This window comes from Buceros rhinoceros, unplaced genomic scaffold (assembly GCF_000710305.1).
Source record: "Buceros rhinoceros silvestris isolate BGI_N320 unplaced genomic scaffold, ASM71030v1 scaffold2148, whole genome shotgun sequence".
Lineage (NCBI taxonomy): Eukaryota > Metazoa > Chordata > Aves > Bucerotiformes > Bucerotidae > Buceros > Buceros rhinoceros.
In genome coordinates this window covers 27,025-43,169 of record NW_010427282.1, presented here as the reverse complement: position 1 = coordinate 43,169, position 16,145 = coordinate 27,025, and the positions used below count along the sequence as shown (strand labels likewise).

General features: G+C 40.4%; 1 protein-coding gene across 2 annotated transcripts in view; it reads left to right on the top strand.

Moving 5' to 3' along the window:
• The window catches only part of CELF2 (CUGBP, Elav-like family member 2), a 130,227-nt gene that overhangs the window by 88,432 nt on the left and 25,650 nt on the right, over positions 1-16,145 (top strand). For both annotated transcript variants that reach the window (XM_010141814.1, XM_010141815.1), the window contains exon 8: positions 6,084-6,218. In XM_010141814.1, coding sequence (XP_010140116.1) covers positions 6,084-6,218 — 135 coding nt within the window. The remainder of the gene's footprint in view (positions 1-6,083; positions 6,219-16,145) is intronic.

Here is a 16,145-nt window from a genome sequence, read left to right as displayed (position 1 = left end):
CCTTTTTTTTTTTTTTTTTTTAGCTAATAAATTAAAGAACTCCATTTTTTGGAGAGACAGAGGTTGAAGTAAGTGGGGCTGCTCTCAATCCACATGTCACTCCTGTATACAGGAGAAGGGTAGGTGTCTTGAGAGGAAAAACAATGCTTAGCAGATTTCAAGACATAATTCAGGTGGTAAAAGTGCATGAAGTGAAAGTTTGCCCAAGTCTGGACTCAAGATCTGTAGCTTTGGCTGGACTTCCCATAAGCAGCAAAAGGAAGGAGAGAGGCTTTTTATTGCCTTGGGTCCTCTGTGGGTGGAATTATCGTGGACTCAAGATCTGTAGCTTTGGCTGGACTTTCCATAAGCAGCAAAAGGATGGAGAGAGGCTTTTTATTGCCTTGGGTCCTCCGTGGGTGGAATTATCCCACTGAACCTCAGCAGTTTGGAGATCAGGCTGCTGGTCAATGAGAGGCTGCGATTCTTCCAAGGCTGGGGTTAATCTTAGCTGGTTTAGGATTGGATAAATCATCCGTGTGCTCTCTCTCTCTCTCCTTTGACTAAAGCAAGAACCTGGACAAGTAACTTCCATCAGACCAGATGAATCCTTCCCACTAGGACTAGGAAAGTTTCAAATGAGAAAAGCACGTTTCTTGCTTGTTTAGAGCATGCATAACTTGAAAATGTGCTGAAATCCCACATGAGTCAACTCCTAACGCCAGCTTTCCGTTGGATTTAAGCATATACTCTTCAAAAAGAAAGGGCACAATCGACTGTGGATTTAAAAGTTGGTTTAAGGGCTTTGCTAAATCAAACTAGATGTTTAGGGAACCTTAAGCACTGTTCAGATAAGCAGCTTTTCTGAGGTAGGTGCAGAGCATATACGGTTTGATGGAGGTAGCGCTCAGGTCTCCTGTCTATTTTAATTCTTAGAGTATTGCTGGAATAACATTGCACTCTGAATTTCAGATGCGGGCCGGAAGGCTTTGCTCCCATTTTTAACATCAGCATCCAAAATGACTGACGTCAGTTTTAGCAAATAATCACTTTTTGTCCAGGAGATGATAAATTTTGCCTTAATACATGATTTTTAAGCTGCAGTCAAGATTTGATTCAGAAGGAATAAATCTTAATAATTGGGAAGGATGAAATTTCCACAGAAAGGGAAGTCAGCTCAGTGGGAGCTGCTTATGAGCTGTCCAGATTTGGCTCTGATAATCACCTCTGACTTTGAAACTCTCCGTGCAGACATTGTCACTAAGATGTATCAGTGCCTGCCTTTATTAGGAATTGATTCAGCAAGCAAATCTCAGCGGTTTCAATGATTTTATTATCGTTTTGGAAACCCAAGAGCTGATGAGGACCAAGAAGTCTTCGGGAACAGCTCGTGACTCTATTGCCTCCTCTCCAAATACCCAGTAATTCTGAATTGACAGTTATCACAGGAGAAAAGCTGTAGTGACTGAAATGAGGGAAATTGCTTCATCGCATGAAGGTTTGTGTCGGAGGCAGCGCAAGTAGTTGTAAAATGTAAATCTCATGCTCTCAAATTTCCCCGTGTTTTCACAGAACTGCATCTGTGACTGTGCAGCACTACAAAAATTTCCTGTGAATGTGCTAATAGGCCTTATGAGAATGTTCTATCACCATCCATCTGTCACTTTTTAACAGGCCTGATTGGCAAGCACTTGTAACAACTGACATCTGTTCTCGCTTATTGATATGTAGATTTATGGTAATTGCTGTGAACAATAAGACACAAAATTACCTAAGGTGAACATTAAATTAAATTTTCATGCCCCTATCCTTATAAATAATTTTTTAAAAAATCTTAAGTTTCAAGCAAGGCACACTGTGCATCTGGTTTGTACATAATTTAATTGTTTTTTTAATCTGCCAAATATAAAAATGAAAGTTGGTTTTCCTTGCAATCTTGAATATTTGCCAAGATGATAGCGCAGTGGTAAATACATGTTATTAAAAATGGAATCAAACTGTATTGTGAGGCAGTTTTTTGTAATCATTTCCCTTTAATTCCCAACATTGTCTCCATCGTGAAGATCAAGAGTTATTCCTTACCCAGAAGTTTTTTTTTTTTCCTCTACAGGGGGATTTTCATTTTTGATATGCAGGTCTGCCTATGAGGCTGTTCTTCAGCATTAAGCAATTTGCATTTCTTCAGAGAGGTGCATTTGCTGAGTGAGCAGCACTTTCAAATAAAAATGATCTACTCATTTGCGGTCCAGTTCTGCTGCGGGATTTGGGACTGTTTAGAAAAATCTGTGGGGTGTGAAATGTGTGGAGACAGTGTGTGAAAGGGGAGAGAATAAGACAGCAGGTTAGTCCCACAGAATTACACCTTAGCTGAAGTTCAGTTGAACCAAAAATCCCCATTTGAAAGCAAAGTACTTTTGGGTCTGGGAGTTGAGAGCATTTGGTTTCCCTCCTCCAAGTTTGTCCTCGCCTCTGGGATGCTGACGCCCTTGACAAGTTGATGAGAGAAACCAATAAAGAGGGAGCAGAGAAGGTAAAATGCCTGGGGAACATGAAACAGTGATGACAGAACGTATTTTTTGTATGTTTGAGCAGACAGAGGATCCTAAAGAAGATGCATATTAAGTGCTAAACCTGTTGACACAGTTAGAACTAGAGCATGTTGCATGATCTGTGCCATGAGCCCTTGCTGACAGTCACATTTGGGTGCTCAGTTCAGTAGGACTCTTCGCTGTCCTTCTCTTACGCGTGTGTGACAACAGCAAGCAGCCCTTTTTCCTGAAGGCACCAAAACTGACACCCTGTAACATCTGCAGAGCTGGTTTGTGGCCAGCGTCTTTTAGTCACCTCCACAGTAAAACAGACTGGGTGGGGAGGCAACTTTGTCACCGCCTAGCTCTTGTTCCTTAATCTGCTCTTGGCATTGAAACTCTTTCGTCAAGTTGATGGGTTCCTCTTGTGCTTCCACAGGAAATGTCCCGCTATAAAAAAATGTTTTTATGGGATGAGGCAATGCTGGTGTTTGTTTTGCATCCACACAGGCACGAGGGTGGTTCATGAGCCCAGCCAGAGCAGTTGCTTGTCCTACTGCCTGTTGACCTTGTTTTGCCTGCTGTGCTTTTCCTTGAGCGCTGTACGGTGCGTACGCTGCCCTCCAGCTTCACAGCCCTCTATGCTCACAGCCTCCTGCAGCCTCGCATGCATGGGCAAAGCTGGGCGCATAAAATGCTATAGAAAAAGCAGTATTAAATCAAAACCCGTTTGCGTCTAAACTGGAGTTTGGAGAAAAGTCCGTGCATTTTCCAGAAGGATGTGGGGTTTCATCTGGGCGAAGCTGTTCTGCAGTCTCTCCTCTAGCACCGTTCTGTATTTGTTCACAATTATTTCATCCTGCCGTGTGTGCTGTTTGAAAGTTCAAAGTGGAAACCTCCCCACAGAGGAAATATAAGCTGATTACCACTGAACCTTCTGGTGAATAACCAGTGGGTGATAGAAGACCATCCTGCCATGGTGGAAAGCAACCCACTGCTTTCCCAAATCTCAAAATGACACGAAATATGGCCTCGGTGAAGACCAGCAGTGTTTGCTGGACATTATTTTCTGAACTGCTCATGCTTCTTATGCAAGAGGAAGGTAAATTATTTTTGAGTACCAGGATGAAAATGGATTCCATATCTCATTTTGAGAACCACTTTCTGCTTTGTTTGTGAAGAGCTGGACCCCAGCTCTTCGCAGAAGGCTTAAGTCTTCTCCATTCCTAAAATCTAGTTTGAAATAATCTTCAGGATCTTACTATCAAAGAAAGAGGATTTTTTAATGGAAAAAAATATATATTTACACCTGAGGCAAGAAAGCAGGTCAACCGAGTAATTAAAAAAAATGAATTAAAATGACACTTGCACATTTGAATTTCTATGTGAATTACACTTTTTTACTGAAAGTTCTCAAGTTAAATCAGAGATAGGATTTGAAAACCGTTATGAATTTTCTTACCATCTCTGGTTTCAGAAATATATTTGTTAATATGATGCTGCTTCCAAAACTTAGTTTTAGGCTCACAGTAAAAATGAAAGGTTTTTAAAATATTCAGTCAAATTTTCCTACTTTTGAAGATGATTTGTTCATCTTCTTCACATTTGAGATGTTTTGATAAGTTTTATTCTGTTCATTTGGGTATTCAATATCTAATTCTTCAGTATTTGTAAAATGTCTGGGCAACTAAGATACCATTTTGCAATATCAGAATTATCTTTGTTTTTTAAGCACTTTGACTTTGTGAAAGCTCCGTTAGAAGACTCACCAAATTGTAACAACGACCCGTGATCACTTGTTTTCAAAAACACCAACATCTGAGCTGGGCTTAGTTATTTGATTAAGGCGCAGAAGTTAGAACCTCAGCCACGAGGTGCTCACCTGAGACCTGACGTGCCGGTTGGAACATGCTGTATTTAAGTTTGGGGGGTTACTTACAAATGGATGCTTATATCAAGGTTCACCTCACAGTTCCCAATGCTGGGATGGTACGAGAACCTCTTTGTGGGGCTCGTTGATTGTAACAACCTGAGTCTGCAACTCTGTGTTTGAAAGTAATGTCATTCTCCTTTATTGCAGAAGTTCTCCGTTCCTAGGAAATATCTCTCCTTCATTGCATTTTTTTTCTCAAAAAAAATGTTTACTTACAAAGTATTATATTTAACCTCGGGTTGTTTTCATCTTCTCAAAGTTGTTATTAAGTTTTTCTGGTTTGAGAAGCAAAGTGCACAGGGAGAAATAATATCTCTTGTTAGACAAAGTAACATTCAGAAAAAACGCACAAGTTTCCAGGCACTCAAACTCTTCTTTGGGTGTTCCCCAAAACTCATGCAGTCTTCCCAGCTCTATTACTTGGTCTAAAATAAATATTGCTCTTCCTACCACCTCACGTTGTGTGTACTTATATTATCAAGACTATAAGAATGTAATAAAACTCTTTCAGTATTTTAGTCAATTCTGTGGAGGGCTCAAGCAGCACCCACAGATCTCCTTCATGTGCCCAAACCAAAAAGGATGATCTCTCACTGCCATCCAGACAGTCTCTCTCATGTCTATAAGGAGGCACCCAGGCTGAACGCCACCCCTGTGGGCCATTGCGTCTTGTTCCGAGGCTCCTGAGAAGCATCCAGCCTGGTTCATGCTAGCTTATACCTGCGTCTTAGCCTCTTACTGAAGCAGTTTGCTTTAGAGCAAGCGCCTAAGTGCTTCGTCTAGTCCAAGGTAAAAGGCAGGTACTTTTGAAGGCCTCTGGAGACACAGACTTCTGTCCCACTGATTTAAGTCGAATGAATGCCATTTGCCATTCCTTAATCATCTTTTTTTCCATTTCACATGAATTCTGTTAACTGTTTGTCCTTTTTTACTCGCCATCTAAATTAAAGCCTTTGCTATGTAAATGCATCCATTTCTTCACAGTGCTCATTGAAATGCAGGCGTATCCCCCACACATCTTCTAAAATAATAGTGACAGATGACTAAGTAGACTTGTTATCACAGTCCAAAGTTTATGGCCTGAAAGTCCCTGCCTCGGTGACGAGTCTGTGATACTCATTTTATGTTCTTAGTCCTTATGTGGTTTTAGCTATGAACCGTCAAAAGGAAAATCACCACAATTATTGGCTACTGCACAGTGTAGCCTTAGTAGATACGTTCAGAGGAGACATGGGCAACCATTCATATCCATCCCAATTACGTGACCCTGTCCTGAATGTGTTTTCGATGTTAGTTACCTTCTTTACCTGCAGTGTTGTGTCAGGAAATAGTGTTGTGCCTGGGCTTCACACAGAGTTTAAATGACTTTTAATTCTATACTTCCCTCTTAGAAGAGACACAAACCAGGCTTAATCTTCCAGAACCACAGACTGGTGACTTTGCTGTATTCTCTCAGCTCCAAGGTAGACAGGTGAGAGATGTTATTTGAGGACTGTAAGAGGTTCCCAGATTATAGATGTCTTGGAAAAGTAAAGAAGAATTGAATTTCTTAGGAAGGTACATCCCAAGCTCCGTGTCCATTGAAAACAGCTTTTTCTTTCTTTATTTCATGGTTTAATTAACCCTGTTGCTTCTCCACACAGGCATGAACGCTTTACAATTACAGAATTTGGCAACTTTAGCAGCCGCAGCAGCCGCCGCCCAAACCTCAGCTACCACCACCAATGCAAATCCTCTCTCCACAACGACTGGTGCTCTGGGAGCCCTCACAAGTCCCGGTAAGAGCAGAGTGCCTGCTTTCAAAATACAGACATGAGCATGAATGGGAAGATTATAGTTAAAATGGTGATCGTGTCCAAAGTCTGTGCTCGTATAAATTCTGAAGACCCTTTTAATAGCTGAATTCATTTTTGATGCTGTTATTTTTAAGCAAATAACTGATTTTCCAAGTGGTCCAACGTGAGCATGTTCACCTTTCCAGACTCATTTCAGTGGCTGTTAAAGCCCATCTTACAAAACTCTACATGAAAATTGCAATTGCATGGGAAACTTAAGCTAAATTTAACTTTTCAGAAAGAATTCAGAACATGAGCAAATTCTTTCCATACTATAGGAAAATCAGCCGAGCTAGTTCTTTTTAATCCCTGAGAGACTGGTCTTTGATTCCCAGCATATCATGCATGTATTGCCTTCACCCATCGTGAAGTCCTTCTCTCTTTTTCTTCCTTCTCCTGTTCTTGCTGTAGCCTCAGTTGAACTTGCTTCTGGTCCTAACTGAGAATACACTTATAGAAGTGATACCAGATGCACAAGGAATACACAAACAGACTTTGACCTCCTTACACTAAGCAGAAGACAGACTTCCAGGGAAATAAGGGACAGGATAAGAGGTGGTGGTGCCTCCATGACTTCCAGCCACGCATGTTCCATGTCTGTGAAACTCTAGGGAGAAATCAGGACAAATCCAGAGTTCAGTAATGCTTCAGCATCTCCAGAAGCCGTGGAAAGAGAGGTTGATTCAGTGCGGTTACTGTGGTTTTTACAGTGATGTAGCTGAGGCAAGAATCTGGCTGCTTTTCTTTACATAAAGGCTGCAGGGTGTAATTATTTGCATCGTGAAGTGTGTTTTTGCTGTTCTAAGAAACATTCATATTATTTTAGACAACACTAAAGAACATTTTTGTTTAATCTTGTTTAAGTGTGTATTTATTCCCCATGAAAAAGTAATTCATGACAGACGGTTTCAGCTCATCAGTAAGGAAAATGGTCTTCACTGCGCAATAGAACTGGGACCGAGCGTGGTGACGGGTGTTAAAGCTGGCCAACGCTTCCCGTTCTATTGCAGTTTTATTGTCTGTTTGGGAGAGAGGTTCAATGGAAGGCAGCTAGGCTAATACTAAGTTTGTGCAGAATTTTCCGGTTTCTGGTGTGAGCTCAGCTCAGCTTAAAAGTGGTGTTCATCTGCAGCATCTCTGAGGAGCAGGTTGTGTGAAAATATTTCCGTTTGCTGGTATATTGTTTTTTAAACCTGAACAATCTCTTCCTTCCATCCTGGAGCTGGGGCTTAACACTTTGCAAAAGGCCAGTCTCAGTGTCAATGTTTCTGTGGTACTTCTGTCCAAATGTCACCCGTTTACAGAAGCGGAAATGCTGCGTTTCGTGCATGCTCTGTAATAGCTCTGCAGTTTAGCCGTTAGATGTCTGAGCAGCCTGTCCTCCCAAATCACGCTCAGCATTTCTTGACCATATTGACAAAGACTTGTCAGGGCAGCTCACCATACTGCACTGCGGTGTAGAGGGACTGGAAATGAACTTTTCTTATCGTTGCTGCTTTGCAGCAAAGTGGCACCAGAATCCCAGGCAGCAGTATGTTTCCATCATGCTCTTTGTTGTGACATGTTAGCACAGGACTCCGATTCATCCTTAAGATCCACATTTTCCTCTCTCCCTCTCCAACACAATCTTCTTATCCAGCCTGGATGACTGAACTAGCTGTTCCCTTTCACCTGATCTCAAGGCTCCTTGAGTACCCGGAAGGAGGTTTCATCCGATGTCCAACTCTGCGGAGGCACATGGTTAGAAGGGTGTTTCACCTGGGCTGAGCAGGAACTTGTTTGGGATGACTAGAGCTTAGTGTTGCCCAGGGTGGTATTGTAGCACAGATACCAAGGTTTCTCCAAAGAGATTAAAGATTTTGGCTAACACTTTGAAGAGGGGTTATTTTTTAAAAATCTGGACATTTAGCCTGTGAATATTGTATTCAGAATGGCAATTGCTCCTGGAATTCTTACAGATAGTAGCTGTACACAAGTGTTTCTAACATTAGACAGCTTGGGGTAACAAAGACTATATCTAATAGGTCCATTGACCTATTTATGCTGCACAACCAACCTAGAATCTTGTTAAAATGTCCTTCAGTTTAACCTTTCTTATCTGGTTCTGCATTCTCCACCCTATTAAATATTTTGTAAACCTGAATAATATCTTCAATGATTCTTCTCTGCTCTGTGGAAAATGAATTTACTTCGATAAAGCTTTTCGTAGTAGCTCAAAGTATTTCCATTAAAACTTGAAATATGTTGGCAGGAAACATTTAAATCTGCCTTTCAATGTGTGGATGTTTGGAGGCCTTGAGGGTATTTTTTTACCCTAGTTTTCTTTTAATAGAACACTTCAGTTTGTTGTGTTTCATAAGTGTAAATTATTTTGTCTGATTTCAAAGCCTGCACTAAGTCCAGGAAGAAATGTTTGTGTCTCTCGAGATAATGCATTAAATTAGTATTTCTCAGTTCAGAAAACTGCCCAAATTTAGGACAGTGCAAAGGTATGTGCTTAAATTTAATCCTTTTCTTGATGCTGTTAAAGCCAAAATACTGCACAGAACAGAGATCAGCATGAGCATGTGGCAGCCACATAAATTATATCCTTGTTTCTACCCACAACTGTTTATCTGTCCTGAAGATGTCTCCTGAATCAATCTTTGACCAAGAGCTCCTGTTCTGTCCTTTGTAGACACAAGTCGTAAGAGCTCCAAAAGGTGATTACTTGAGTTAAAATTCTTCTTAAAGCTTAATTTTACATGGATAAGATTTAGCAACCTTCAGTGCATCAAACTGTTACGGAGAGGATGGGGGTCAGGCCAACTTTGATGCACTGGCAACAGGAAGTGAGGAATCAACAGGGCATCCGATATTTGAGGATGTCAAGCTTTGCTGCTGGCTTCTAAGTGCAATATATTCAAAAAGAAGAGAAGCATATTCAGCATCTAATAGTAACTGTTTGATCTGGATGAAACTCCTTCTGCAAGGTTCATACAACCACATATTTAATGATCTTTCTCTCATACATCCTTACTAAGTAGCTTTGACCGCAGGAGAGTCCAAGGACACTCATTCTCCTCCATGTGCTAAATACTTTCTCTTAAGCTTGAAACAGTATTCATTCAGAAAGAACAGAGACAATGCAATCCCCCAAACTATTAATTTTTTTATAATTGTAAATTTATAATTTCAATTTTGCATACCCATGGAAGTCTCTCCCTACAGCATTGTTAGAAATGATTTTTTAAAAGCCTTTGCTTAAAAAAACATGAAAGATTAAGCTTTCATTTTAGTAAAAATCCCCTCAGGCAATAAATAGGTTCTTTCGTCTCTTGGCCCTAGAAAAAAAAAATTAAAATGGTTTAAATTGCCCATGGTTAAAGTAACTGTTTCTTGCAATTATCAGATGGTAGTGAATAAAAATGAAAATGAAATCATGAAAGAATAAAATCCAGGTAAATGCTTATTATGTCTTTCATGAGTTTCTCACGGGTCTTTTGAAGACTCATTTAATCATCTTTCTTGTCTTTTATTTTGATATGATAATTGTTTCCTTTATTTACTTTAATCACCTCTATTTAGTTAATTAATTCTTCACTTTCTTTTCCTTTCACTCGCTTAGAACACTTTCCTGTTTTACAGGCAGGTACCTGTAATATTTCATAACATAAGGCTTTGGGCTGGGGTACTTTTCTACCTGACCCCAGGTTGTCTGAGCCAGTTTCTCTCAGCTCCCTTTTGGTTGGCTCCTGGAAGTTTGCATTTTGCATTAACTGGGAAAGGACTTTGGAGGGACTGTGCCAGGTGTAGGCATCCACACTGTACATTTCTCAGTTTAGACAGGGTGAATCTCAGCTGAGTGTCAGGAACCTTGTCCTCTCCTCCAGAGATTGTCCTTGATGCGTCCTACAAATGGATTCACTAGCAAGGAGCTCACGGGGAGGCTGCTATTTCAGGGCTTGCAGAGATTTATGGTTAATTCAGTGGGTGGTGGGAAGGGCTGGGGGTGGATGTGAAGGAGGGGTATGCAAGCTCAGGATCAGAGTATCTGCCTCTAACACTGTCTGCATTTAATTTGCCTTAGTTGACCTGCTACCCTGATTTTTCTGAGGATAATTAAGTTTATTCTGACTGGCCAGGGTGGTACAAGGTTGATACGGCACTGTAAAACATTTTGTGATATCAGGAGCTATGAAGCTCCTGATCTTTTTGCAAACTGATGTTAAACCAGAGCAGAAAAATCTTTTGTACACACAGGAAGAAAATGGAAGTTGTGTTTCAGACACCAGGTTACTTTGTCATCTTGCCCTTCTCCCTCACTTCACGTATTTTTATTGTTTAATGCCATAACATTAGAGTCACAGAATCACATAAGTTGTCAGACTCTTTGCAAGGTCTTTGCTCCAGGCTCCTGCTTGCTGCTGGACCACTCAAAGGAGGTTGGTGAAAGCCGTGTCCAGTCGAAGTTTGAGGATCTCCAAGGATGGAGATTCCACAGCCTCTGTGATCTCATTTCAATTTTGTTTCTTAAAATTCATGCATAAATGTTTTTTCAGTAGCCAGTAGGAAAGCCCTTCTGTGTGCAAATGAAAAGACAAAACATCTAATTACACATTCAAATTTATCTGCATAAACATACACAATATAACTTCTGAGCTGCGGGGGGAGAGAATTGCTACACCAGAAGCTAATTCAGTTTCAGACTTAGGAGCGTTGATTTTCCATGACAATTTCATGATTATTTGATTCTCTAGACTATTATTTATTCACACAGCTGAACTAGCTATTCATGCTTCAGTAAAAAAGCTCTTCAGGTTTATCGGCTGTGTAAACCTAAGAGGAAATCTTTCCGAAAAATAATATTGTCAGTATAGAAAGTAAGACTTTTTTCTTTAATGACCTCTTAAAATCCAGCCCAACTTCTGCCATATTGTATCAGAATTCAGCCATTTACTCTTACATTGAAAAGAAGTCTCCTAAGCACAAAAGTCTAAAAATACTCATTTTAGACAGATGCTGACATTGAAAAATAACAGCCCCAAAAAAGGAAGTCTGTGAAGTATAGAATAAACTGAAAAAGAGGAAAACCTGATTACGGTGCCTGTCCTGTACGAATTAGTTCATCCTTTCTCCTGCTAAAAGCAGAGAATTATAGCTAACTTCCATGGTTCATTATTTTCTGTGCCCCCTCATACAGTATGAAGATTGTCTTTGTTAGTCGAAGGTATTCATGTTGTGAACACAATCGTTGAAAAGTTAGAGATTTTATAGGATATACAAGATGCTTCAGCTGAGGAGCAGTGAAGAATGTTCAAATAATCATTCTTAGAAGATTCTCCTTTTGTTCACTTCAGTACAATACGTTTTTCTCCAATCGGCGGTGCACGGCTGCCACCGTGACATTTTGTCAGAGGCCAGTACACCCACTGAGATCGCTGTGATTTGCTTCCAGAATGATCCAAAAATAACCCTACCAGTAGGTGTGTAGGAAGGTCTGACAATTTGCTAGAGTGAGTAAAGAGGTAGATGTCTCATGTTGGAAAAGATCAGTTTAAAATGCCGAATGGCACTTCTCATCCTGTAATACAAATTGATTGGGTTTTTTTACCATTTCATGTGGAAATAATACAGGTTCCATTATTATAAAATCATTTAAAATAAGGTATCGTTATTATGAAGTAATTTAAAGTGAGTTTAATTAGTTTTGCACTACATAGAAAACTTCCCTAGTATGATGTTCATTATTTTTAAGATAAAGAAACAGTTGATAAATCTAACATACCTCTTAAATAAATGTTGATAAATACAGTATACAAACAGTACACATACCCTGGGTGGGTGCTTAAGAACTTCAGGGCATGATTTCCAATTTTATATATAAATCTAGTTATATTATTAGCACCATTATATGAGTGCCCAGAACCTTAACCAATGCCTTAATGCTGATTTCAGCACCGATTTTTAACAGTACGTGTTTGCTAGGAAGCCGTGGAAGCCAATCTTGCCTTGGCATGCTCACCACCCAGCGTCCGTCACCTGACTGCTTGAGATCTGTGATGGGAGAAGTGTATTTCTGCACTGTCGTGTGTCAGCTGGGCTTAGCCACACAGTGTTAAGTTTCTGAGTCTGTGGTTAGGTTCCTAAATAATTGACTTTGACTGCCCTTAGTTCCCAGAGATTATTCCAAGCTGCTTCTTGGAGAGATATATTGGTACTAAGCCCATCTGATAATTAGGTCACCCTTAAGCAGGCATCCAAACACAAGTCGAAGCCAAAACTGGGAAACTGGGCATGCATCTTTGGCCTATATTTGTACTTTTAATAATGCCTCAAAAGGTCTTAAATGACTAAAGAAGACAAGACTAGGGATTGTGGCTAAAAATCTCCCAGAATCCCAGTACAATAAAAGGAAAGGTGAAGGGTGATGAGTTCCCACGGAACCTCCCTGGAACCGTGCTGTCTCTTTGGTCTCCTCGCTTGGAAAAACGAGCTGGTGATAACCTGAGGTATGCTGATGTCAGCAGACAGGCCATCGGTCACCTGGAATGACCTGTTCGCATATTTGTCCCTTAAAATGTAACGGGTGGTTGTATATATTCCCCTCGCAAATTGGTTTCCAAACAGGAGTATCAATTTGGCCTAAAGGATCTTGGGGAAATTCAGTTGGTAAATGGCTGGGCTTAGGGTGGACAGAACGTGTCAGTGAAGAAGTGTGAGGCTGCCCGACAACTGCAGAAAGAAACGTTTTGCAAAAGCCCCTTGCCTCTTTTTTAAAATCAACATTATCAATTTATGAGTTTTTGGCACAGCAACCTCCAACTGTTTCCTCTCAAGTGCGTAAATACCGACGTGGTGTGCCGAAGAACAGAAACACGTGCGTATTTTTCAGTGAAGCGTTGTGCTAGTTGATTCTTTGGGTTTGGTGGTTTTTTTAGGGAAGAGTGTACAGTACTAAACTGTGGATTAGTAGGATCTAATTCAACGGACGACATGTTTGTTTTTTAAACATCGGTAGATTATCATCTTCCTAAAATGCTAAATCCATTGCCTTAGCACGTTTCAGGATTTACTTTGCAGTATACAAATAACGCTTTGTAATACATTATATTTTGTAAGTGTTTCTCTACTCCAGTCTTAATCTCTGCTTCAAGAATCCCAGTTTGTAAAAAAGACTATTTTTCTTTCTGTTGGAACTACTATTTCAAGTTCATTCAGGGTTGTTTCCTACAAAAGAAAAATGATGCTATCAGCTTGGCGACACAGGTAGATATGTCAGCTTGTATGCTATGTATTTTACAAGAAGTTCCAAACCCAGAAAATGCTGGAGTTCATAATATTCAGGAAATCATGTAAATCTTAGCAGAACTCATGTACTTGAAGGAGCTTTAACTATTTAAGGTTTATTACTGCCAGACTTGCTCCTTCAACTCTTCTGAATTGCCCCCGTGTCCATGGATACTCACGATCTGTTTTCCTAAGGCAGGATAAATTGTGGACCATAATGGGAATTAGGGTCTATGAATGACTTTAACCTAATTGTATCAGTATTGTCGGAAAGGAGCTAGTTGTTTGAACATGATTTATTTTATGCATTGGCTGAACAAAAGTATCTCCAACAACTGCATGAGTTTAAAACCAAATGAAGTGAAATCTTGACTGCCTTTGCTGTTTGCAGAACAAATATGTGCATTATGAATGAAAAGAATGAGTGCCACATGGAACTACATATGACTTTACAAGTTATCTACAAAGGAGCTGGCTGAGTAATTTTACATGAGACAAGATAATCCTTGAGTTCTGCAGCTTACAGAGGTGAATAACTGTATCTGGTGGTGTGTTATTACAATGAGGTTGTGCTTGCACACCCCACTAAAAACCGTTTCTTCCATGGAAATTATTATTCATGCCCTTTCTGGACTCATAACTCCTTTACCTATAGACTCAGATGTTCAATATAAGCTTTATTTCTATTCTAAAATACCATGGATAGCATTCCTAAGTGTCTGAAATAACAAATCTTCTAGGCACATCTTGCTGCAATGGAAAGGCAAACACCTCCTAAGGACTATTTACCTGATCTTAAGACAGATGTATTAGAGAGGTGACAATGAAGATGAATCAGGCCATCCTCTCCCATGTACTAGAATTTGAATTGCCGATTGAGCATGTGATTAACGCTCCTGCCACACAAACATTGCTCACCTTGGGCTGTAGGCTTGGACTCTACCGACACTCTTTTTATGGAGAGAAGCCGCTGCTTGCTGTTTGTTATTGCTTAGCGGTGAAAGTATTTCAAAGACTGCAGACACACGGTGGGCAGCGTGAAGGAAGGAACCTGTGCCCCAGGCAGGGGATCGTGGCCTCGGGTAGACCTTTATTGATTCGAGATAAAAAATTCTTTGAAAAGTGATTTAGGAGAGGTTGTATGCTGAAGTGGCTCCACATGGAGGTCATTTCAGCAGTACGGCAGGGGTCCCTGAACAAGAGCTCCTCCCAAATTGTGTGAGATAGCAGTAATAAACGTGAGAACACAGCTGGAAGTTCCCTGTAGAAATGCTAATGCTCTGGTCTTGATGTGAACTCAGTGGTGCCACAGCCCTTAGCCCCACTGAGTAAGGCAGAGTCATAAACGCCAGTAATTATTCTTTGTTTTCTTCATATTGTGGGGTTCCAATTTGGTTTGATCTCATTTTGAGTTCGGTATGACGTTTAACCCAAGCCAGTTTAACCCTTCTTCCTTAGCCTCTCCTTAAAGTACTTCCCACCCAAATCCAAAAGCCATTCATCGTTGTGGTCTGCTGGGGAGAATGCACGGTATGTTGAAGGCTCAGTGCTGAAACAGGGTGTATGACTTGTAGTTTACACTAGAGGGGGGTGGTCCTCACTGAGCAACACATTTCAACAGAAGCATCAGTGTGGAATTGGCCCAGAATATTAACTTGCTTTTTACTCTCTCTTTCCATCCTCGTAAGCTCACAGGAAAATTACACTTATACACAATGGCCGAGATTCCCAGAGATACGCCCAATCAATAAACTCTTGTTTCCTTAAATACCTTCTGTTAGATAGATAATTTTGGAGGAAAATTACAGAACAGATACTAGAAAACTACAAAAATATCCAGCTGATAGGTTTGCCTGCCATACCTGTAGTACCTTTGTATGCTCTGTTTTCTCTTCCTTCTTTGCACTGCTGTGGAAGGTCCTTGGTGTAGACACTGTCATTTCAAGATAATCAAAAATGTCAAGTTAGACTTTTAACATTAAAAAAAGAGACATAAATGATTAACGTAAGTGACCCTTACTCTCATTTGACCCAAGCTCACAGAGCTTTCTTAGCTCTCAAAGACCCATACACTACTGAAGAGTATGGATTTATAAATCTAAAGTTAGTCTCCAGTTCCTGAAGACCTTGGCTTCTTCTGAATTTGCAAAGAATTTGAATGAATTGATTCACCTCTCTGGGTTTTTTTCCGTGTATAAGTGACTGTACACAAAGGACTTTGTAAAATATAAAGCTGTTTCTAGAAAGCCAGCTTCAGCCAAAAGGATCACCATGGGGAAAGACTCCTCTCCTCTCCCTCTCCCCCTTTGTCTTGCTTAGTCTTGTTTACACGTACCTGCACACAGAGCTGCAGAAGTGACCAGATGTTGAGTGGATGCTGCTCTCCCTTCCTCCTTTCCTCACTGGCTCTTCTCTTTTTCTGTACCCTGAGAAGATATGGACAGTCTTTCACAGGAACTGTTCACCTGTGAGTAATGAAGAAGTAGAGGAACACTGACTCATTTGAGAAAGGCTGTGATATTAGTGTATGTCTTTCTATATTGTCATTCTTGTTTCCCCCTGACTCTTTCTTGCTCTCTTGCTTTTCTGGTGCTCTTTCCC